Source organism: Oncorhynchus mykiss, chromosome 4, assembly GCF_057628025.1.
Source record: "Oncorhynchus mykiss isolate SJ-2025 chromosome 4, ASM5762802v1, whole genome shotgun sequence".
Lineage (NCBI taxonomy): Eukaryota > Metazoa > Chordata > Actinopteri > Salmoniformes > Salmonidae > Oncorhynchus > Oncorhynchus mykiss.
In genome coordinates this window covers 56,065,589-56,088,737 of record NC_143025.1, presented here as the reverse complement: position 1 = coordinate 56,088,737, position 23,149 = coordinate 56,065,589, and the positions used below count along the sequence as shown (strand labels likewise).

General features: G+C 43.0%; 1 protein-coding gene across 1 annotated transcript; it reads left to right on the top strand.

The window, feature by feature from the left end:
* The first annotated feature begins 196 nt into the window (after positions 1–196).
* On the top strand, positions 197–14,929 carry LOC110522001 (translocating chain-associated membrane protein 2). The gene is made up of 11 exons (XM_021600043.3): positions 197–426; positions 2,604–2,667; positions 2,951–3,060; positions 4,192–4,308; positions 4,397–4,455; positions 4,856–4,940; positions 9,237–9,307; positions 11,012–11,116; positions 13,247–13,390; positions 13,561–13,718; positions 13,903–14,929. The coding sequence occupies exons 1-11, from the start codon at positions 307–309 to the stop codon at positions 13,977–13,979; spliced, it is 1,110 nt and encodes a 369-aa protein (XP_021455718.1). The 5' UTR covers positions 197–306; the 3' UTR covers positions 13,980–14,929.
* Positions 14,930–23,149: the final 8,220 nt, after the last annotated feature.

Here is a 23,149-nt window from a genome sequence, read left to right as displayed (position 1 = left end):
ATGAAAAGAGGCGGGTGACTTAAACAAGCTCGATCACCGAACTATTTTTACATTCAAATCACTTTAGACATGTTGTTTTTGTTGTAAATAAGAAAATGCTTTGAATGTTCTGCAGCATTCTGTAATTCTGAAGTTGCTAGAAAGGAAGGAATTTCACTTAGCCTTACCTTTAATGAGGAATTCTCAAAACGTCCCCTTTTAGAGTTTGCACATGCGCAGAGCAAGGAGAAAGTTAACTCCTGAACTTCGCAGTCAGTTTTTTTTGTTGGATAAAGTAAAAAGTCGGGAAAAAGTCATTCTGCTGAAATGGCATTCCGGAGGAGAAACAAGAGTTATCCCTTCTTCAGCCAGGAATTCTTAATACAGAATCATGCCGATATCGTCTTTAGTTTGGTAATTTTCATTCTGATTGGATTGATGTTTGAGGTGAGATGAATTCTGATTCCAATTTTCCCTCGTCTACCTCAGCTGTTTTTTGTTGGCAGGTCCGCTACAGATTCAACCACGAGATATTCCCATGGCATGTAGTTAGTTGAACGTCATGTAATATCGTTCATCTGTTTCATGTGAAAGCAGTTGCAACTAACTTTAACTACCGCTGTTGGCTACACTGTTAATCATTGTGTTATGCCGATATGGCGGTGGTTGGTAGATACAATGTTGCAGTTTTTGTTAACACAATAGCGTTGGCTACCTAGGGTTGCAAAGTCACAATTTATCGTGGTTTGATCACGGTTTATGTGCAAGTTGACAGCGGTGAAGTGGAAGTGAAAGACGGGACATTTTTTTACAGCATAACTTCCTATCATTTCCTTCATCTCGACATCGCTCTGTTTCTAGTCTACAGTAGTTCATCTAAAGTAGCTCATTTTGTCAGCTGCAACGGGACTCGTTCAGTCTGAAATGTAGAAGTTTGTGCATAGCCTACGAGTAACCAATTTAAAGTGTGTTTGGTAAGAATTGAACATTTTAGAGTATGGCACTTTTTTCATTGACGTTAAACTTGAAAAAACTAGTTCGGTGTATTTGAAATCAAGGAAAGGCTCATTTTAAGGCACAACTAATTGCCATAAACGAATAACGTTACATGTTCAGTGCCCCTTGGTTCCCGTTGACAAAGCTGTTCGACGAAGGAAGCCCGTTGCACCAATTTGATCGCGTTAACTGCCACGTCTCAATGTTTGAGCGCTGCTGCAGCGGGTTGTGTTGCAGTGAAAGAGTGGACGTGTTTGTTTTTCCGTGCACTGGCCGTGACACGAATTGCGTTCTACTTGCGCCCGACCTGTCATCTTAATTCAATTACAAATGTTAGATTAGCGTTGTACCCTTTCGATTTGGGAAGATCATTGAATGCCTCGACAAAAAAATGGTCGTCATAGGCCGGCTGATGAATTTGCACGTAGCGAAACCCTTGCTGTAGTCTAATCTGTCATAAACAACCTAGTCTACGGTTGGTTTGGCGAAGTCGTTTGCATTGCTGTGACTGTTTCAGGTATCAATCCGGTATTCTCAGTTCCTTCGCGCTGTTGGCCTTGGTGTGTAGGCTACATAGACTATGGAGGGGGTTTCCTTGATCTTTCACGTCTCGGAAAGTCACTGTGGTAACAGTTGACTCTGACCCATGCAAACTAGAACTCGGTGGGGTTTAGTTTTGACACCAGGTGGCCCTGGCGCGCGTGGAATGTTGGCAACCTGTTAGTGCGCTCGAGTTTACCGTAAAATAAACGGCGTATCCCTTCGTCCTGGCGAGACGACTCGTTTTTTTTTTATATATATACACACACACAGCACCGCCCCCCTCGGAATTCACTTTAGAAGAACATCGTCAAATTACCGCCCCAAACGTGTGATGTGTTTGAGAGAGTTTTCCTTTCCCAAAGTATCTGTGGACTGCAGTAACTACTCGCCCTCTGCCATTGAGGGTTATTGTAACAGTACCACGCCCATTAGCGTTAGATCTCTACGTGCCTTGCCCACGACGCTCTGCGTCACTACATGCACGCTAGCCAGCTAGGACATGCTAGGTAGCTAGTACACGCGAACTATACCGAACAAAAATATAACCGTAACAATTAACGATTTTACAGTACATTTAAGGAAATCATTCAGTTGAAATGAATTAATTAGGCCTTAATCTGTGGATTTCACATGGGTGGGCGGGGGAGGGCATTGGCCCACCCACTTGGGAGTTAGGCCCAGCCAATCAGAATGAGTTTTTCCCCACTGGCATGGTTACACGTGTAACAGTTGTGAGGCCGGTTGGACATACTGCCAAATTCTCTAAAACAGCATTGGAGGTGGCCTATGGTAGAGCAGTTAACAAAATACTCATGCAACAGCTCTGGTGGACATTCCTGCAGTCAGCATGCCAATTGTGTCAATCGTCACTACATGACGCTATACGGAAACAGTCTGTAAAAAGACAGCCATAAGCACACAAATGTCCATTAACAGAACTTTTTCCACTCCGTATTTGTCTGTCTACTTGCTTTCGTAAAAAAGAAAGTCATTCATAGGCAAGCCGCTCGGCAGTTTCATAAAACATTAGATATCTAATCTCAGCATATATCTAACCTAAATGTGGTTATGCTTCTCTTTTCTAGGCAACAGCAAAAACTGCAATACTGTTCATTCAACCCCAGTACAACATCAGCACCCAGTCACCAGGTTTGTGCCACAACCCCCATTCAACACTACCACATCAGCTATGAGTCTATACCCTATATAGTACACTACTTTGACCAGGGCCCAATGGGCTCTGGTCAAAAGTAGTGTGCTATGTAGGGAATAGGTTGCCATTTGGGATACATCCATAGCCTGTTTAGCAGAGTAGGCTTATCTGCCATTTCTGTCATACCTGTAGTCATCGGTGCATTCCTCGCTGTAGCCTGCTTTGTGTGTACTTTGTCACTCATTATGCCTACCTACCCTCCACTGTCTGTCTGTCCAGAGGGAGAGGTGACGTTGTACCAGTATGGCTGGCGGGACTGGGCCACCATCCTCTTCTATTTCTTCATCACCATCATCCTCCACGCTGTGGTGCAGGAGTACATCCTGGATGTGAGTAATACCAAGCCTCACTGCATTGTGGGTATTTGTGTTCTAAATGCAACATCCAGAAACTCTGGCATCTTAACTGTCTGTAATTTAAATCCAATAGATGCCAAAATCTTGTAGACTGGAGGCAATAGGGCTAGGTGGGGTGGCCCGCCTTGTCGATACAATGGTAGATAGGGGAACACCGATGGGTAAAATGGAGATTAAACCCTGGAACAATGGAGACTGACTGATCTGAGTAGAAGTTGCCCTTGTATGCACAGCTAGGATCAGCCAAATGTAGCATGAACCATTTAAATTGGAAATGCAAAACAGACCTTAGATCAAGGTTGTTGGGCCTACTGCACACATACTCATTATGAGGTCACACGGTCAAATGGGGTTGTCTTTATGTCTCCTCTCCTATACAAAACCTCCAGAATACAGGGATGTAGCCTGGGGCCGTATTCAGAAAGCGTTTCCGAGTAGGAGTGCTTTGTGGTTAGGGGCCCTGGTGCTAGATCTGTTTGTGCTGTCTTGACAACTCTTATGGTCACTGCAATGCTAAACATAAGAGTTGGCAAGACTGTACAAAAATATCTGGGACCCTGGCTAACAGGAAAAGGATGATAATATTATTTCACACTCTATCATCAACTGTGTTCTACAATGGGTTAACACGGGTGTCAAACCTGTGGTTTAAGACATTTATTTTATGAATAAATCCAAATCGAAACTCTGAAAGAATGGACCTACATTCATACAGTTTCTTGACTATTCAGCTCGCTAACAATCACCGAAATGAAAGTAAGACAATCAGGGAGCATAAAAAAATTCCCCAAATATGTCTAGAGGAGGTTTTTTTTCCCCAACTTTGACAGCGAGGAAATAAAACACACTTTCAATGCGGCCCCCCGGAGCTCGTTGAAGACCGACTGTGTCCCCCTGACCCCCCTGGGGTAACACTTGTACGGTACGTCTCTGCTCAAAATGCGTCAGAGTGGTTAAAGATGGCACTTTGCATCTTTTGTTTCTGTACACTTCCTTCTGTATCATAATGACAATGTTTCTATGGAACCAGGAAATTAACCCCATTTTGACACAACCTGTCTCCCACGATATCTGGAACCAAATGCTTTTTTGTTCTGTTTTCAGAAAGTGAATAGGCGTCTCCATCTCTCAAAAAGCAAGAACACCAAGTTTAATGAGTCAGGCCAGCTGTGTGTGTTTCACCTGGTGTCTAGCGTGTGGAGTTTCTACATACTCATAACAGTAAGACACACACACACACACACACACACCAAAGTGTCGCGTAAAGTCAAATCATCATGAAGACTTCCACTAAAGTCTCCCTTTTCAGGAAGGATACCTGTTTCACCCTAGCAGCCTTTGGGAGAACTACCCACATGTCCATCTCAGGTATGATGACTCGGCACTATTACAGGGGTATCTTGTTCCTGGCTGTGTCTCAAATGGCACCTTATTCCCTGTGTAGTGCACTACTCTCGACCAGGATCTGTAGAGCGCAGACACGAACAAGATGTCTTGTGATAACCATAACAATTAGCAAAATGGCAATGTAACTTATAGTTTATCTTCCAGTACAGTAAAAATGTAAGATTGTATTATTCTCAGGTGTAACTATTAGTAGGCCTCTCATGATGGGTTAAATAACCCTTCTCTACGCTGAACCGGGTATGTTACTGCAGGGCTGGAACAAAAGCCTGCACACCCAATAGCTCTCCAGGACCAGAGTTGTCAGGAGAACTCTGCTCTGCATCATATCCTTAAACAACCCCTGTGTGTGTGTGTGCTGCAGGTTTCAGGTGAAGTTCTTCTACCTCACTCAGCTGGCCTACTGGCTTCACGCCCTTCCTGAGCTCTACTTCCAGAAAGTACGCAAGGTCAGTGCTGAGGCTGTGAGAAACGGTGGAGTGATATTGGTGTGAAAATGAATGAAATCTTCCTTTAGTCTGAATAAGGAATTCTGTCACATCATATTACTCATAAAAAGCATTTCCCACCCAAATGTAAAGGCTTTTCCACCATTCTAAAGGCACCGGAGCTATCTTCTTTGTGGACCCAGCCTTGCCAGCTGAATTTAAGAATCCACCACTTATTGTTTATAGGAGAGGTTGCAATTATTGGTCCATGCCGACTGCCAGCCACAAAAGAAAATCAGCCAGGCTCTTTTACGCCCTCTTCTGAACGCCCTCTTATAGATGCAGAGGTTGCGCACAGTGTAATGATATGATGATGTGTGAATATTTCTGCCACCCACATACAGGAAAACGGTTCCAAATAAATGACATTATTACGTGTTCCACCACCCATGTTATCTACATTATTAAATGTCCACGTGGGCTGTGCTATGTAGGTTAAACCTCAACTCCAACCCCATTCGATGCATGGAATGGATGTGGGTGGGGCTAGGTCTACATAAGGGTGCTAAAAAAAAAAGTTAACTCTTAAAAGCTCTGACGAAGGCCGTGGGGCCGATACGTAAGGTTTATTAAAGAGCAGTGTGCAGGTTTCTTTTTTCTCAAGTGCTTTTTGACCGAAATCACATATTACTTCCTCACCTTGAAAGTTACAATCCTTGTCCATAGACTGCTTTGCTTTGAAGTTAAGGCAACAAATATGTGAATGTGTCATTTGAGCGAACTATCCTTTTAATACAACATTAGTTTGCACCCACACAACCTCATTCTGAGCATTAACATTCCCGTTGACAGAGAACCAGATGCAGACGCTCTTTATGAATTGAGAGTAGGATGATGTAACCAAGTTGCATTCCATAAGAGCCAAACGGAAGCAAGCCGGCAGAAACGGGGAGGGACCTACCCAAACTTGTCCAATTAGAAACGCATGTTTTAGTTTTTCCATGGCAAAACGTTTTGCTACCGTGCACAAAGCAGTGGTTCCCCCTCCAAAAAAAAAGATTTGTTGGGGGAATAGATCAGCTGTTATATGGTAGATTGTGGCTTCCATCAATGTAATTGTTTGAATCACCCAATCCCTCATACATTTTTTTTATTTTTTATTTAACCTTTATTCAAATAGACAAGTCGATTTAACAAATTCTTATTTACAATGATGGCCTACCCCGGCCAATCCCTAACCTGGACAACCCTGGGCCAAGGGGACTCCCAATCACGGCCGGTTTGTGATACAGCCTGGAATCGAACCAGGGTCTGTAGTGACCACCTCTAGCACTGAGATGCTGTGCCTTAGACCGCTACGCCACTCGGGAGCCCTAAATATGTGTATTTAAAAAATATATTTTTCCATTACCCCACCACCTCTCCCGTAATTTGAGTAAACCAATGGACAACAACACTTAAGCGTCTACTTCCAGTTTATACATGCATACACACAATGGTTACATTTAGTTTATTTTTAGTCCCATCCTTCAGCTCCGCTCAACCCCTCCCATCTACAGTGCATTTGGAAGGTATTCAGACTAGAGGTCGACCGATTATGATGTTTCAACGCCAATACCGATTATTGGAGGACCAAAAAAGCCAATACCGATTAATCGGCCGACTTAAATATATATAGTTTTTATTTTATTTATTTATTTATTTATTTATTTATATATATATATATATATATATATATATATATATATATATATATATATATATAAAATAAAAACTATGTATTTGTAATAATGACAATTACAACAATACTGAATTAACACTTATTTTAACTTAATATAATACATCAAAATCAATTTAGCCTCAAGTAGATAATGTTCAATGTTCAATTTGGTTTAAATAATGCAAAAACAAAGTGTTGGGGAAGAACGTAAAAGTGCAATATGTGCTATGTAAGAAAGCTAACGTTTCAGTTCCTTGCTCAGAACATGAGGACATATGAAAGTTGGTGGTTCCTTTTAACATGAGTCTTCAATATTCCCAGATAAGAAGTTTTAGGCTGTTATTTCCCTCTATACCATTTGTATTTCATTAACCTTTGACAATTGGATGTTCTTATAGGCACTTTAGTATTGCCAGTGTAACAGTATAGCCTCCGTCCCTCTCCTCGCTCCTCCCTGGGCTCAAACCAGCAACACAACGACAACAGCCACCACATCGAAGCAGCGTTACCCATGCAGAGCAAGGGGAACAACCACTCCAAGGTTCAGAGCGAGTGAGGACACTAAAGAGGCCTTTCTACTGACTCTGAAAAACACCAAAAGAATGATGCCCAGGTTCACTGCTCATCTGTGTGAACATGCCTTAGGCATGCTGCAAGGAGGCCTGAGGACTACAGATGTGGCCAGGGCAATAACTTGCAATGTCCGTACTGTGAGACGCCTAAGACAGTGCTACAGGACGGACAGCTGATCGTCCTTGCAGTGGTAGACCATGTGTAACAACACCTACTCCGGATCGGTACATCCGAACATCACACCTGTGGGACATGTACAGGATGGCAACAACAACTGCCCGAGTTACACCAGGAACACACAATCCCTCCATCAGTGCTCAGACTGTCCTCAATAGGCCGAGAGAGTCTGGACTGAGGGCTTGTAGGCCTGTTCTAAGGCAGGTCCTCACCAGACATCACCGGCAACAACATCGCCTATGGGCACAAACCCACTGTCGCTGGACCAGACAGGACTGGCAAAAAGTGCTCTTCATTGACGAGTCGCGGTATTGTCTCACCAGGGGTGATGGTCGGATTCCCGTTTGTCGTCGGAGGAATGAGCGTTACACCAAGGCCTACACTCTGGAGCGGGATCGATTTGGAGGTGGAGGGTCCGTCATGGTCTGGGGCGATGTGTCACAGCATCATCGGACTGAACTTGTCATTGCAGGCAATCTCAACGCTCTGAGTTACAGGGAAGACATCCTCCTCCCTCATGTGGTACCCTTCCTGCAGGCTCAACCTGACATGACCCACCAGCATGACAATGCCACCAGCCATACTGCTCGTTCTGTGCGTGATTTCCTGCAAAACAGAAATGTCAGTGTTCTGCCATGGCCAGCGACGATCCCGAATCTCAATCCCATTGAGCATGTCTGGGACCTGTTGGATCGTTGGGCTAGGGCCATTTCCTCCCCAGAAATGTCCGGGAAACTTGCAGGTGCCTTGGTGGAAGAGTGGGGTAACATCTCACAGCAAGAACTGGCAAATCTGGTGCAGTCCATGAGGAGGAGATGCACTGCAGTACTTAGTATCTGGTGTGGCCACCAGCTGCATTGACTTACTTTTGAACCCCCCCCCCCCCCCTTTGTTCAGGGACACATTATGAAATTTCTGTTAGTCACATGTCTGTGGACCTTGTTCAGTTTATGTCTCAGTCGTTGACTCTTGTTATGTTCATACAAATATTTACACATGTTAAGTTTGCTGAAAATAAATGCAGTTGACAGTGAGAGGACATATCTTTTTTTGCTGAGTTTATTTATTTCCTTTATTACCCTACCACCCCTCCCCCTATTGGAGCAAACTAGTGAACAACAACATTTAGGCCTGTATTTCCAGCTTATACATGCTACATACATTTTATGGACAGTTTATTTTACAATTAGTTTTATTTTGTTTGTTTTTAACTCGTCCTTCCTCAACCTCTCCCATATATTTATGATGCCCATCCAGTTTGATTTCTATTTTTCATATCTTTCAAACTGTAGTCTTTCAAAAAAGTTCCTAACCTATATATGTTTTACGGGCATAGTATGTTTTACATTAGTTGTTATTTGTCCCAACCTTCAGCTCCATTCAACCCCTCCCATCTATCTCTTTACACCATCCTTATTGGATATCTTTTTCAACTGTGCTGTGATGTTTCACAGAAGCTCTGAACCTTTCCATTCTCATTGTTTCTATAGATTGTACATTTTAAAATAAATATGTTTGCTTAAAGTATTATTATATTATTGATCGATTGACTGACTTTTCAGATCATCGGCACTCTGTTGCCGGAAAGTAAAATAACGTTAACTGATTTCCCCTGTTTTTAAAGTAACGGTTCTGTTCTGGAACTGTATAGATCAATCTCCTTCACAGTTCTGAATCTGTTTCATGACATTTTTGTTATATTCTGGTGTTCTGTTCCCTGAACCGGTTACAACCCCTGGCCATTACCACTAAATACAGAATTTGAAATCCCATCAAGTTGTGCCATGGTTCCAAAAAAGGTTGGGAACCCACTCCTGATGTGACTGCTCTTGTGTTGTTGTCCTCAGGAAGAGATCCCTCGCCAGCTGCAGTACATCTGTCTCTACCTGCTGCACGTCTCTGCAGCATACCTGCTCAAGTAAGCACATGTACAAGCTACAGTTGGGATGTGACAAATGTTCTTAATGTTTAAAACTGCCACTTTTTTTTTTACATTTATTTTTTATTGTTCCTACATGGCATCTTGTAGTCTGGTTCTAGACATGCCGTTGACAATGGCTGCATATCAACCGCAATCCTTTCTGTAATCAGTGCGGTGTGATTTCTCATTCCATCCCTTATCGCACTGCAGCCAGCAACGGGTTGGGTCTCACGGTGCCTCCCTTTCAGCACCTGTGCTGCCACTGTAGCTCAATTCCACCTCACAAAGTTTGCATTTCACAACCTTCTTATCTAACTTCTCAAAGTATTGCCATTACAAGGACTTTCGCTGCAGTCACTTCCTCGTCTCACGCTGCAATTTTTTTCAATTGTTAAACGAGGATAACTTGCTGAGCAAATCGTTTTGAAAAATTAATATCTCCTTACGTTACAGCATTGTTGTTAGGCATTTGTTGAATGTTTCTTTTTTTCCCTTGATGGTGATCGGGATCTGTTTAGTTTTTTGGCAACTGCCCTGTGATTTGAATGGTTTTCGGTTAGCTCTTCTTTTTAAAATATTAATTTCATTTAAACGTGACATCCCCAATAGAAGCTCCTAATATTAGCACAAATGCATACAGTATATAATCGCATGAGCACCCACAACAAAGAAGCATAGATAAGCACATACAGTGCCTTCTGAATTTATTCACTCCCCTTCATTTTTTTCACATTTTGTTGTTCGAGCCTGAATTTAAAGTGGATTACATTGAGGTTTTGTGTCACTGGTATACATACAATAGCCTATAATGTCAAAGTGTTATGTTTTTCACAACTTCTACAAATTCATTTAATAATGAAAAGCTGAAGTGTCTTGAGTCAATAAGTATTCAACTCCTTTGTTATGGCAAGCCTAAATAAGTTCAGGAGTAAAAATGTGCTTAACAAGTCACATGTTGCATGGACTCACTCTGTGTGCAACATGTGTTTTTACATTCATTTTGAATGACTGCCTCATCTCTGTACCCCACACATACAATCAGTAAGTTCCCTCAGTCGAGCAGTGGATTTCAAACACCGATTCAACCACAAAGACCAGGGAGGTTTTCAATGCCTCGCAAAGAAGGGCACCTATTGGTAGATGGGTCAACAGACATTGTAACATTGTAATATCCCTTTTGAGCCTGGTGAAGTTATTAATTACACTTTGGATGGTGTCTCAATATACCCAGTAACTACAAAGATACAGGGATTTCACTGAGGCCAATGGTGACTTTAAAACAGTTACATAGTTTTCTCCTATCACATCCATTACACTGAGGATGGCTCAACAACATTGTAGTTACTCCACAATACTAACAATGGAGTTATACTTGCTTAAGGATTAAATAACACATGCATAACCTATACATGGAGTTGCTTACCAAGATGACATTGAATGTCCCTGAGTGGTCTAGTTAGTTTTGACTTAAATCAGCTAGAAAATCTTTGTCAAGACAACAAAATGTAGAATAAGTCAAAGGGGTATGAAAACTTTCTGACGGCACTTTACATTAGCATATATAAACACCTATACCTTTAATTAAGAGCACCTGAGTTGCCATATTCATATTTACTCCAAATTTGTACTTGCATAAGGACTTCATAACACATGCATAACCATGTCCTTCTCCCTCACCGCCCCCTCTCTCCCCTCCCTCAGTTTGAGTCGTGTGGGCCTGGTGCTCCTCTGCCTCCAGTACCTGTCTGAGATGGGCTTCCACATCGCAAGAATGTTCTACTTCACTGATGAGAGCCACCAAAAAATGTGAGTTCATACTTCCAACTCAGTGTCCTTGTGCTTAGTGTCCGTCCTGAGATTGGAAGGTTGGGGGGTTTGATCCCTGGTTGAGTCATACCAAAGACTGTAAAAATGGTTCCCGATGCCTCTCTACTTGGCATTCAGATGGATTTGTGCTAATGGCCTGTGATTGACTATCGTCCTGTCCATTATGCTGCTTCACGTTACAGAATAAGAGCGCGCAGGAGCCAATGGCTGCTTACTTTTACTTCCAACTGCAAAACAACATGTTGCGGGGTCTACCTTTTTAATGAAGTGCTATTCATATTATAATGTGATATACCGTTGAAGTCGGAAGTTTACATACACATGAACCAAATACATTTAAACTCAGTTTTTCACAATTTCTGACATTTAATTCCCTGTTTTAGGTCAGTTAGGATCACCACTTTATTTTAAGTGAAATGTTAGAATAATAGTAAAAAGAGTGATTTATTTAAGCTTTTATTTTGTTCATCACATTTCCAGTGGGTCAGAAGTTTACATACACCCAATTAGTATTTGGTAGCATTGCCTTTAAAATGTTTAACTTGGGTCAAAAGTTTTGGGTAGCCTTGCACAAGCTTCCCACAATAAGTTGGGTAAATTTCGTAGGCCTCCTTGCTCTCACACACTTCTCCAGTTCTGCCCACAAATTGTCTATGGGATTTAGGTCAGGGCTTTGTGATGGTCACTCCAATACCTTGACTTTGTTGTCCTTAAGCCATTTTGACAACTTTGGAAGTATGCTTGGGGTCATTCTCCATTTGGAAGACCCATTTGCGACCAAGCTTTAACTTCCTGACTGATGTCTTGAGATGTTGCTTCAATATATCCACATAATTTTCTACCTCATGATGCCATCTATTTTGTGAAGTGCACCAGTCCCTCCTGCAGCAAAGCACCCCCCACCACATGATGCTGCCACCCCTGTGCTTCACGGTTGGGATGGTGTTCTTTGGCTTGCAAGCCTCCCCCATTTCCCTCCAAACATAACAATGGTCATTATGGCCAAACAGTTCTATTTTTGATTCATCAGACCAGAGGACATTTCTCCAAAAAGTACGATCTTTGTCCCCATGTGCAGTTGCAATCCGTAGTCTGTTTTTTTTTATGGCGGTTTTGGAGCAGTGGCTTCTTCCTTGCTGAGCGGCCTTTCAGGTTATGTCGATATAGGACTTGTTTTTCTGTGGATACAGATATTTTTGTACATGTTTCCTTCAGCATCTTCACAGGGTCCTTTGCTGTTGTTCTGGGATTGATTTGCACTTTTCGCACCAAAGTACGTTCATCTCTAGGAGACAGAATGCGTCTCCTTCATGAGCGGTATGACGGCTGCGTGCTGCATGGTGTTTATACTTGCATACTATACTTGCATACTATTGTTTGTACAGATGAACGTGGTACCTTCATTCATTTGGAAATTGCTCCCAAGTATTAACCAGACTTGTGGAGGTCTACAAGTTTTGGCTTATTTTAGATTTTCCCATGATTTCAAAGCATAGGTACACCTCCAATTGACTCAAATTACGTCAATTAGTCTATCAGAAGCTTCTAAAGCCATGTCATAATTTTCTGGAATTTTCCAAACTGTTTAAAGGCACAGTCAACTTACTGTATGTAAACTTCTGACCAACTGGAATTGTGATATAGTGAATTATAAGTGAAATAATATGTCTGTAAACAATTGTTGGAAAAATGACTTGTGTCATGCACAAAGTAGATGTCCTAACCGACTTGCCAAAACTACAGTTTGTTAACAAGACATTTGTGGAGTGGTTGAAAAACGAGTTTTAATGACTCCAACCTAAGTGTATGCCAACTTCCGACTTCAACTGTATAAACATCACTTCATTACAGCTAAACTATGCAATGTGACATCACCAGACACAGTGGGATGACTTCCTGAAATACAATCTGCCAAGACTCTCACTATTGGCTCTTCCCAATATCTACATTCTTGGCAAATCTCAATTTTGTTGTTTTCTAAAAATGCTGTGAATCTCCCTGATGTGTATAATGACATCTTATTGCTGACTCTACCTTTAATGCAATCAATCCTAGCATAATCACAATCCACTTATGTCATGTACTGATGTGTTCGGTGTGTGTGTCCAGGTTTGACGTGTGGGCGGTGTGCTTTGTGTTCACGCGGATGGTGACCCTTACCCTTATGTTCCTGGCTGTGGGCTTTGGGTTGGCCCGCGCTGAAAACCAGGGACTGGACTGGGACTTGGGCAACTTTAACACGGTGCTGATACGGTAAGAGATTTTTGATGGCTGTCTTGAACAGTGTACTTCTGTCTAATGTACACACACACACACACACACACGTACGTGCGTGCACACTAATACGATGTCTCTCCCTCTCTCACATAAACGCAGACACACCACTATCTCCCTAACCCTCTCTCTATCATCCCTCTGTATAGGATGACTGTGCTGTTGCTGGTGTGTCTGACCCAGTCCTGGCTCCTGTGGAAGTTTATCCGTTTCCAGCTGAGGCGGTGGCGAGAGTTCAGACATGAACAAGCCTCTAGGAAGAGGGCCGCTGCCAAGCAAACCCCCCGCCCTCTTAAGAGAGACTCCCGTGAGTGTACACACACTTTAGAATGGGTTTATAGCACCTCTTATGCCATTGTTCAAGATCAGTAGGGGATTTATAACAGTTTAACAGTTAGAAGATGGTCAATGGTAAGAGTTGAAGCCATTCTATTGCAGCAACAATAACATGTTAATGTGTGATTGCCCTCCTCCCTCCCTCCCTTTTACAGTTGGCCACCATGAAAATGGCGTGATCAAAGCCGAGAATGGAGCCTCTCCTCGGCCCAAGAAGATCAAGGCCCCCTAATGGCTCTACCCGGAATGGCTGCCCTAACAGTGGCCCTGATTTATATGGCTTATCAATCAGAGGAACAGGAAACTGGTCCCACACGGTTCATCCTCTTCCTGTTTTGCGTGTTCCAGAGGTGATGCAGGGCCTGGGTCTGTCGCTATGGACACAACACGGCTTTAAAAATGCTGGATGAAAATCCAAAACCAAACCCCCCATGAGCCCTGAACAGACATTTACTCTCTCTCTCTACTCTAATATCAGTATTTTTTTTTTTATACACCCACACCGCCTGCTATGGCCACTCTGTTTTTGGAGCTCCCTTTGTATACAGAACAATGAATATGTTGTTTGTTTGGCACACTGTATGTGTCATATTGAATGTGATGCCTCATGCGTTAAGTACTGTACTGGTGTAGTGTTTGTCGAAATGTCACCGCAGCTGATTTTGAGCTCTGTTGTCGCCGTTGAATGAGCAGGCTTCGCTTTTTGTTTTTAGCATTGGTCATATTCATTAGGCACCAAATGGAATGAAACATTGAGGCACTATCTGGACTTGTCCAATAAGAAACGCACATTTTCGGTTTCCGTTGATTAATGTTTCGTGCCCTAATAAATACGACCCTTGTAATGTGGTGCAGGAAGGATGTTGCTGATACTACGGTGGCCCTAGAGGGACATCCAAATGTGCTGGCTTTGATGCTACCCAGTCAGTGATGGGTAGTGTGTAGAATGGGCGGGACAAGGTTGATATTGGACCAATCATGGGGCTCTGGTTACTCCTTTGCCCTTTCTTCTTGGTCATGGTCGGTGTTACTCGGACCGCGTTGTGCTCATGCTGTGGTCACTTGACACAAACCATGCCCATCCTGATGACCATGTATGTTGGATAATACCGCATGCCATTCCCATTGTTTTTGTTAAAGAGGTATCTATTATTACTTAATTAAATAATGCATTTTTCTCAATTGTGATGGTCTGGACTGTTATTTTGTTTTTTACATTAAATGAATCTTTCAACCATAAAACTGATGTGTGGTACACTACACACTAAAATATTAAGATAACTGATCATTTGCAATTGCCATGATGCAAATCTGTTTTGTGTGGCTGTCAAATCCTTGCAACCTTCCTTGCTTCCTCAATTTGTCTGATAGCTCATTGGAGGAGGAGGTCTGATGAGGGGAGCTGGACAGGTGAGGGACAGTTCATATATTTTTTTTACCTTAATGAATCACTAACCACAGGAAATAAATCATCTTCAGAAATGACTTTGTCAAAGCAACAAGGGTGTACTTACCTTGGTTCATAGTCTGAGGGAAGGTAGTAAGGATGTTCTTTTATGGAGAAAATGTGTAGGGGAGTAATATGTTTTATGGCATCAAGAAGAGGGTTCCACTCTGTCATCTGAAGGGAGAGGAATGAGTATACTGTTGGAGGAGTCTGCTTCATATGCATGCACCCACACACACTCAATCTGACAAAATAATCCCAAATCAAGTAATCCAGGTTAATGTGTCACCCTGGCAACAGCTGTTGAAATGTAGGCCCTTACCTGTCTGAGGGAGGGCCAGCGTGGGTCTCCGCTCACTGGTCAACCATCCATAGGCCGAGCCTCTGCCTCAGGGAGGTCATGGTGTGAGAGGGGATCTGGTCTGAGATGGACTCCAGGTACTTTAGCATGTAGTGGTCAGCACAAAGCGGTATCTGAAAACTGAGGAAGAGAGACAAAGACAAGGAGTCATAAGAGTTGGCTACCAATGTGGGTGGTTGTACTATGGGTAAAAACCTTAGATGAGATACTTGTGAACTGAGGCAACAGGGTTTATGGAAGAATATCACTGTTCTCTGTTAATGGTTGGAAGAAGGTTATGTTCCAAATGGGCATGAGACAAGAATTAGACCTGGTCCCAGATCTGCCACGTCAATGGCAAGACAAACCGATCTGGGACTAGGCTAACATGCTGACCACACTGGTCACGTCGCGTGCACGAGCGTTGCAAAATAAATGTACACACGTTATTCAATCATTGCACCCACACTTCTCGCGCGTGCCAACGAGCATCTGCGTTGCCAGGCGCTAAAATAGAAGTTAATTCTATTTGTAACACAGAACATGCTGCAAGTCCTGCCCCTCCCCATCTACTTATTGGTTTTTAGAAGCATATTCCCACATGCGTGATTGAAAGATGAACTGAGGTTGGTTGTGGTAATGCACCTTTATTGCCAATCGCCATATGAAGAAAAAGAAGCCTGGAAGGAGGAGAGATGACTAGAAACGATTTGTTTGACCATTTTATGTGTGGAGTATATGTCCGACTAGAGGACCTTGTGCATTTCAGGTAAAATAACAACTCAATGTTTATATCCCAGGACAAATTAGCTAGCAACAGCAAGCTAGCTAGCTAAATAGGACATACAGTGCCTTGCGAAAGTATTCGGCCCCCTTGAACTTTGCGACCTTTTGCCACATTTCAGGCTTCAAACATAAAGATATAAAACTGTATTTTTTGTGTTCCTTGTTCTTCATGATGCTCTCTGCGCTTTTAACGGACCTCTGAGACTATCACAGTGCAGGTGCATTTATACAGAGACTTGATTACACAGAGGTGGATAGTATTTATCATCATTAGTCATTTAGGTCAACATTGGATCATTCAGAGATCCTCACTGAACTTCTGGAGAGAGTTTGCTGCACTGAAAGTAAAGGGGCTGAATAATTTTGCACGCCCAATTTTTCAGTTTTTGATTTGTTAAAAAAGTTTGAAATATCCAATAAATGTCATTCCACTTCATGATTGTGTCCCACTTGTTGTTGATTCTTCACAAAAAAATACAGTTTTATATCTTTATGTTTGAAGCCTGAAATGTGGCAAAAGGTCGCAAAGTTCAAGGGGGCTTATGTGTGGATTAATTGTCAGAGTAGAGGACCTTGTGCATTTCAGGTAAAATAACAAAATGTTTATATCCCAGGACAAACTAGCTAGCAAGCGCAAGCTAACTAGCTAAATTGCCATATATGTCTAATGCTTTCCGACCTGTCCCCAAATTAATGTCATTGGTTCAGAGTTTGTTTTGATATTTTAACCTGCGTGTCGTGATCGCGTTTGGTGTAGGGGGACAAAATACATTTACGCACGATAGCGCACGATTTAGGTTCCGTGTAAGTGTTGTTGTCCATTAGTTCAGGGGTGGTAGTTTTAATGGAAAATAATGAAGGAAAATATATATTTTTTTAAAAATAAAAAAATAAAATTATAATATATATGCAGTACCAGTCAAAAGTTTGGACACACCTACTCATTCCAGGGTTTTTCTTCATTTGTACTATTTTCTACATTGTGGAATCCCAAACCATCTCAATTGGGTTGAGGCTAGTTGATTGTGTGTGTGTGTGTGTGTGTGTGGGTAGAGTCTAGTGAGTGTGCATAGATCCAGTTCAAGAGAGTCAGTCCAAAAAAATGAATAAATAAAAAACACCTTCACAGACCTATTCATTGAGTAAATTTACTGAGATGTCACTGTGACTGACTCCCCCAGTAGTTCAAGGGAGGCATTACAGATGTATGCAAACCACAGGAACATGTACATAATGCTGTTCAATTGTGGTGAAAATAATTCAAGCTGTAGGAAGTCAGGAAAGCAAAGTTATCCAACCAATAGCATTACTTGTTGAGTCAGAGAACCATGAGCCTAATTTAATGAATAACTTCAGTCTTAGAAATGATGGGGTGGGCACATCAGAGTCAAAGCAAAATAGCAGTTACTGGAATTATTACACTTGAGGATAAAGTTCTTAACATAAATAAAACATGGAAAATATACAAGACATTAAATAATAAATGTTCTTTAATTCACACCAGCTCACATAACTGTAATTCTTGCGATTACCATTTCAACAAAGTTGATTGGAAGCTAATACAAACAAAAACATTAGACAGTAAAAACAATATCGTAAAATAAATATCATAACACCCATAAAAGCATTCATATTTGATGAACACATTCAAGGGCCTCTCTACATATTACATATTAGTGACAAGTGCTTACCAGAAGAGTATTGTCCTCACTAAAGTGCCTATGAGAGGACGCTTCTAGACTATTGAGATGCAGCCCCAGTGTGTGTCCTCAAGGTGACGAGGGTTGAAGGTGCCCCCAGGGGTCGGTGGGAGGCAAATGGGGAGAAGTACTTGCTGGCGAACATGAAGACGTTTCTCGTTCCTCGTAGTAACAGGAACTGCAAGAAGTCACCCATTATGGCGTGGAGCTCCAGATGTTGCCGTTGTTACGAGTTCTGCCTTCAACTCCGCCTGTAACACACACACACGTCAGGTCATGTTGGAAGCTCAGGGCTTGTGGTTTAAGAGTAAAGCTTAAACCACTAACACGTGATCTTTCTGTCCAAGAACTTGGGAGGTCATCTACATGTCATCCACTCACACCAGAGGCCTCTTCTCAAACATTCGCTTATCATCCCTCACCTCTGACACACAACACACATAACAAACATGTAAATAGGGGAACACTCATAATGGTGTGTGTATGTGTGTGTGTGTATTTGAGGTGAGAGCAGCAGGAAGCTCATGTTGGCGGGAGAGTCCACCTGCAATCGGCTGGCCTAGGTTAAGGATATGACATCGAATCAAATGTTTTTCGTCCCATGCGCTGAATACAACAGGTCTAGCTAGACCTTACCGTGAAGTCCTTACTTACAAGCCCTTAAATGACAGCCCAGTTCAAGAATTAGAGTTAAGAAAATATTGACTAAATAAACTAAAGTAATTTTTTTTATAAAAAAGTAACACAATAAAATAACAATAACGAGGCTATATACAGGGGGGGTGTCAATGTAAATAGTCCGGGTGGCCATTTGATTAATTGTTCAGCAGTCTTATGACTTGCGGGTAGAAGCTGTTAAGGAGCCTTTTGGACCTAGACTTGGCTCTCCGTTACCGCTTACCGTGTGGTAGTAGAGAGAACAGTCTATGACTTGGGTGACTGGAGTCTTTGACGATTTTTTGGGCCTTCCTCTGACACCGCCAAGCATATAGGCAAGAAGCTTAGCCCCAGTGATGTACTGGGCTGTACACCTTATGGTCGGATGCCGAGCAGTTGTCATACCAGGCAGTGCAACCGGTCAGGATTCTCTCGATGGTGCAGCTGTATAACTTTTTGAGGATCTGGGGACCCATGCCAAATCTTTTCACTCTCCTGGGGGGGAAAAGGTGTTCTTGTGCCCTCTTCACAACTGTCTTGGTGTGTTTGGACCATGATAGTTAGTTGGTGATGTGGACACCAAGGAACTTGAAACTCTTGACCCGCTCCACGACATCCCCGTCGATGTTAATGGGGGCCTGTTCAGCCCTTTTTTTCCTGTCGTCCACGATCAGTTCCTTTGTCTTGCTCACATTGAGGAAGAGTTTGTTTTCCTGGCACCACACTGTAGAGTGTGGGGTGCAATTGAGATTGCGTCATTAGTAGATTGCGTCATTAGTGGATCTTTTGGGGTGGTATGCGAATTGGAGTGGGTCTAGGGTTTCCGAGATTATGGTGTTGATGTGAGCCATGACAAGCCTTTCAGAGCACTTCATGGCTACTGACGTGAGTGCTATTGCTCGGTAGCCATTTAGGAAGGTTACAGTCGCTTTCTTGGTCAGAGGGACTATGGTGGTCTGCTTGAAACGTAGGTATTACAGACTCGGTCAGGGAGAGGTTGAAAATGTCATTGAAGAAAGTTGGTCTGCGCATGCTCTGAGTACACGTCCTGGTAATCTGTCTGGCCCCGCGGTCTTGCGCACATCGGCTACAGAGAGTGTGATCACACAGTCATCCTGAACAGCTGGTGCTCTCATGCATGCTTCAGTGTTGCTTGCATCAAAGCGAGCATAAAATGCATTTAGCTTGTCTGGTAGGCTTGTGTCACTGGGCAGCTTGCGGCTGGGTTTACCTTTGTAGTCCGTAGCTCATTGAGTGCGGTCCTAGTGCCAGCATCGGTTTGTGGTTGTAAATAGACTGCTATGAATAATATAGATGAGAACTCTCTCGATAGATAGTGGGGTCTACAAATTATCATGAGGTATTCTACCTCAGGCGAGCATTACTTTGAGACTTCTTTAATATTAGACATCGCGCACTAGCTGTTATTGACAAATAGACACCCTGCCCCTAGTCTTACCAGACGTTGCTGCTCTGTCCTACCGATGCACAGAAAACCAAGCCACCTCTATATTATCCGTGTTGTCCTTCAGCCACGACTCAGTGAAACAAAAGATATTACAGTTTTAATGTCCCATTAGTAGGATAGTCTTGATCGGAGATAATCCAGTTCATTTTCCAGTGATTGCACATTGGCCAATAGGACGGATGGTAGTGGCAGTTTGCCCACTCTCCGACGAATTCTCACAAGGTAGTTTGAGGTGAGTAATCTCTGTTCTGATGCACAGAAGCTCTTTTCGGTCATAATAGATGGTAGCAGCAACATTATTTACAAAATAAGTTACAACCAATGCAAAGAAACAAACAACATAGCACAGTTGGTTAGGAGCCCGTAAAACAGCACCCCTCCCCTCCGGTTCACACAGGGAGATGGATATAATAGGAGCAGCGGTGACTTATATGTCCTGGGTTTCTCTGGTGTAGGCGGGTTACTGTAAATGCACTTTGTGACAATTGCTGATATAAAAAAAAATGCTTGATTGATTGATTGTATATTAAGTAAAAGTGATGACCTACTACCCATCATGTAGGAAGTAGCTGTGCCAACACTGGCAAGTGGCTGGGATGTCCTCCACAGTCCACCATCCTCTCCACCACTTCCACTCTCGCTGTTTGCGGTCTGCACCCCAGCTCCCTCTTACCACAGAGGGACCATACCTTAACCACACAACATGGTCAATACACCGTCAAATCGAACACAACTGACACCACACAAGCTCTCTCAAAAAAGTTTATTAGTAGACTAAAACAACTGACACACATACACACAAAAAGGAGAGGAAGGTCATGTTTTCCGGGATGTTCTTCCTCAGAGGGAGCAGAGGTAGAGTAGCAGGTTAGAGCCCGCACACACTTACCCTTTCAGAGAGGACAGAGGGTACGTCAAGGTCTGCCTCCCCACCTCCTACACGCACACACACGTCTCCTTACTTCTTTCTCCCATATCTTACCAGTAATGGCTGTACCACAGGGAGTGTTGTTGATAGCGCAATGGCTGTGTTCATGCAGACTGCCATTCTCTGTGACACGAAGGCTCTCCGCACTGCCAAAGCTGACTCTCTCTCTATTCACATCGTGCTAGATCTATCCACTGCCTTCCACACTGTGAACCATCAGATCCTGCTTTCCACCCTCTCAGGGCTGGGCGTCTCAGACTCGGCACTCTCTTGGATTGCATTCTGCCTGGCAGGCCATTCCTACCAGGTGACGTGGAGAGGATCTGTTGTTGCACCACATATTATCACTTCTGGTGTCCTCCAGGGCTCGGTTCTAGGCCCTCTCCTCTTCACTCTATACACCAAGTCACTCGGCTCCACCATGGCTGCACATGGTCGCGCCTATCACTGCTATGCGGATGAAACTCAACTACTTTTCTCCTCCCCCCTTCTGACACCCAGGTGGCAACACAAATTCTACATGCCTGGCCGATATCTCAACTTGGATGTCAGCCCACCACCTCAAGCTCAACAAGACGGAGCTGCTCTTCCTCCCGGTGAAGGCCTGCCCGCTCAAAGACCTCCCCATTACGGTCGACAACTCCACGGTGTCCCCTTCCCAGAGTACAAAGAACCTTGATGTGACCCTGGACAACACCCTATTGTTCTCTGCAAACATCAAAGCAGTGACTCGCGCCTGCAGGTTCATGCTCTACAACATCCGTAGAGTAGTTGGACTACTGCAACTCGCTGTTGGCTGGGCTCCCCACTTGTGCCATCAAACCCTTGCAACTTATCCAGAACGCTGCAGCCCGCCTGGTTTTCAATGGTGCTTACCTACGGAACAGCAAAAGGAACTGCCCCTCACTACCTTCAGGCTCAAACCCTATACCCCAACCCGAGCATGCCGTTATGTCACCTCAGGTCTCCTGGCCCTCCCATCCTATGGAATGGCGGCTACCCCGGTCCAAGCACTTCTCTATCCTGGTTGAACCAGCTTCTTCCTGAAGCTAGGAAATCTTCCAAAATGATCTGAAACCCTACCTCTTCAAACAGTCTCTTAAATAATCCTCCTCCTCACCTCGACCCCACCCCAAAAATATATCAAATAAAAATGAACCAGCACTTGCAAGGTTCCATTTCTTAGCTCTGGTCCAAGGAATAGTGCACATTCCTCCTCTAATAGTGGAGGAATGCGCCACATGCCCTGGACCAGAGCTAGTCGGTTTCTATGAATTGAGGAGAAGCAGGAATTCACAGGAAAATCAAATCCCTGTTGTAGTTTAAAGTTAATGTTTTTGACTTTGACCTCAATGGAATGGCTAGTTTATGAGGTGACTTGGAGGAGTCCAATATGCTTGGCATGTTGAACTTAACAGCAGATGTATACAGCTTAATGGTTTTACACTGTCATTTGTAGACATTTTCTAGTGTATCAAGTTGCAGTAAGTCATGTTAATCATTCAAACAGGCTTCTACAAAATTTCAATCATATGTAACAAGACGAGAAAATAGCTTATTATGCTATCTATCTATTTGTCATTTCACACGGGGTTTAATTTGCAATACAAAGAATGCCACTGCACAATCCACATTCCAAGGGCATCAGAGCTCGATGTAGTCTTTCTGTTGCAATCGAACAAGTGTAGGCCACAGCGTGATAGATATCGACACGTTACATTTATATTGCAGGTTTATTTTCCATGATCGGCTCAACTACTTGGCCCGTAACATCCCGAAAGGTGTTTCCTGGCAAAAATGGCAAGCCACCAGTGGCAATGTCCAGTGTGTACCTACATTGCTTCTAATATTGTAATAGTGTTTATTGTCCATTGGAAATAATGGACAGTTACTGAACAGAAAGTATAAGCATTGGCCAGCAGGATATTCACCTTTTATTTAATCAAACTCCCATGGAAATCTGGTTTAAATATGGTGATGTGACTAAGGAAACAGTAATAGTTTCAGTTGCTATGGGAAATATAAACAAAACTAACATTACCAAAATAAAATGCGCGAAAGTCGCATGTTTCGCCA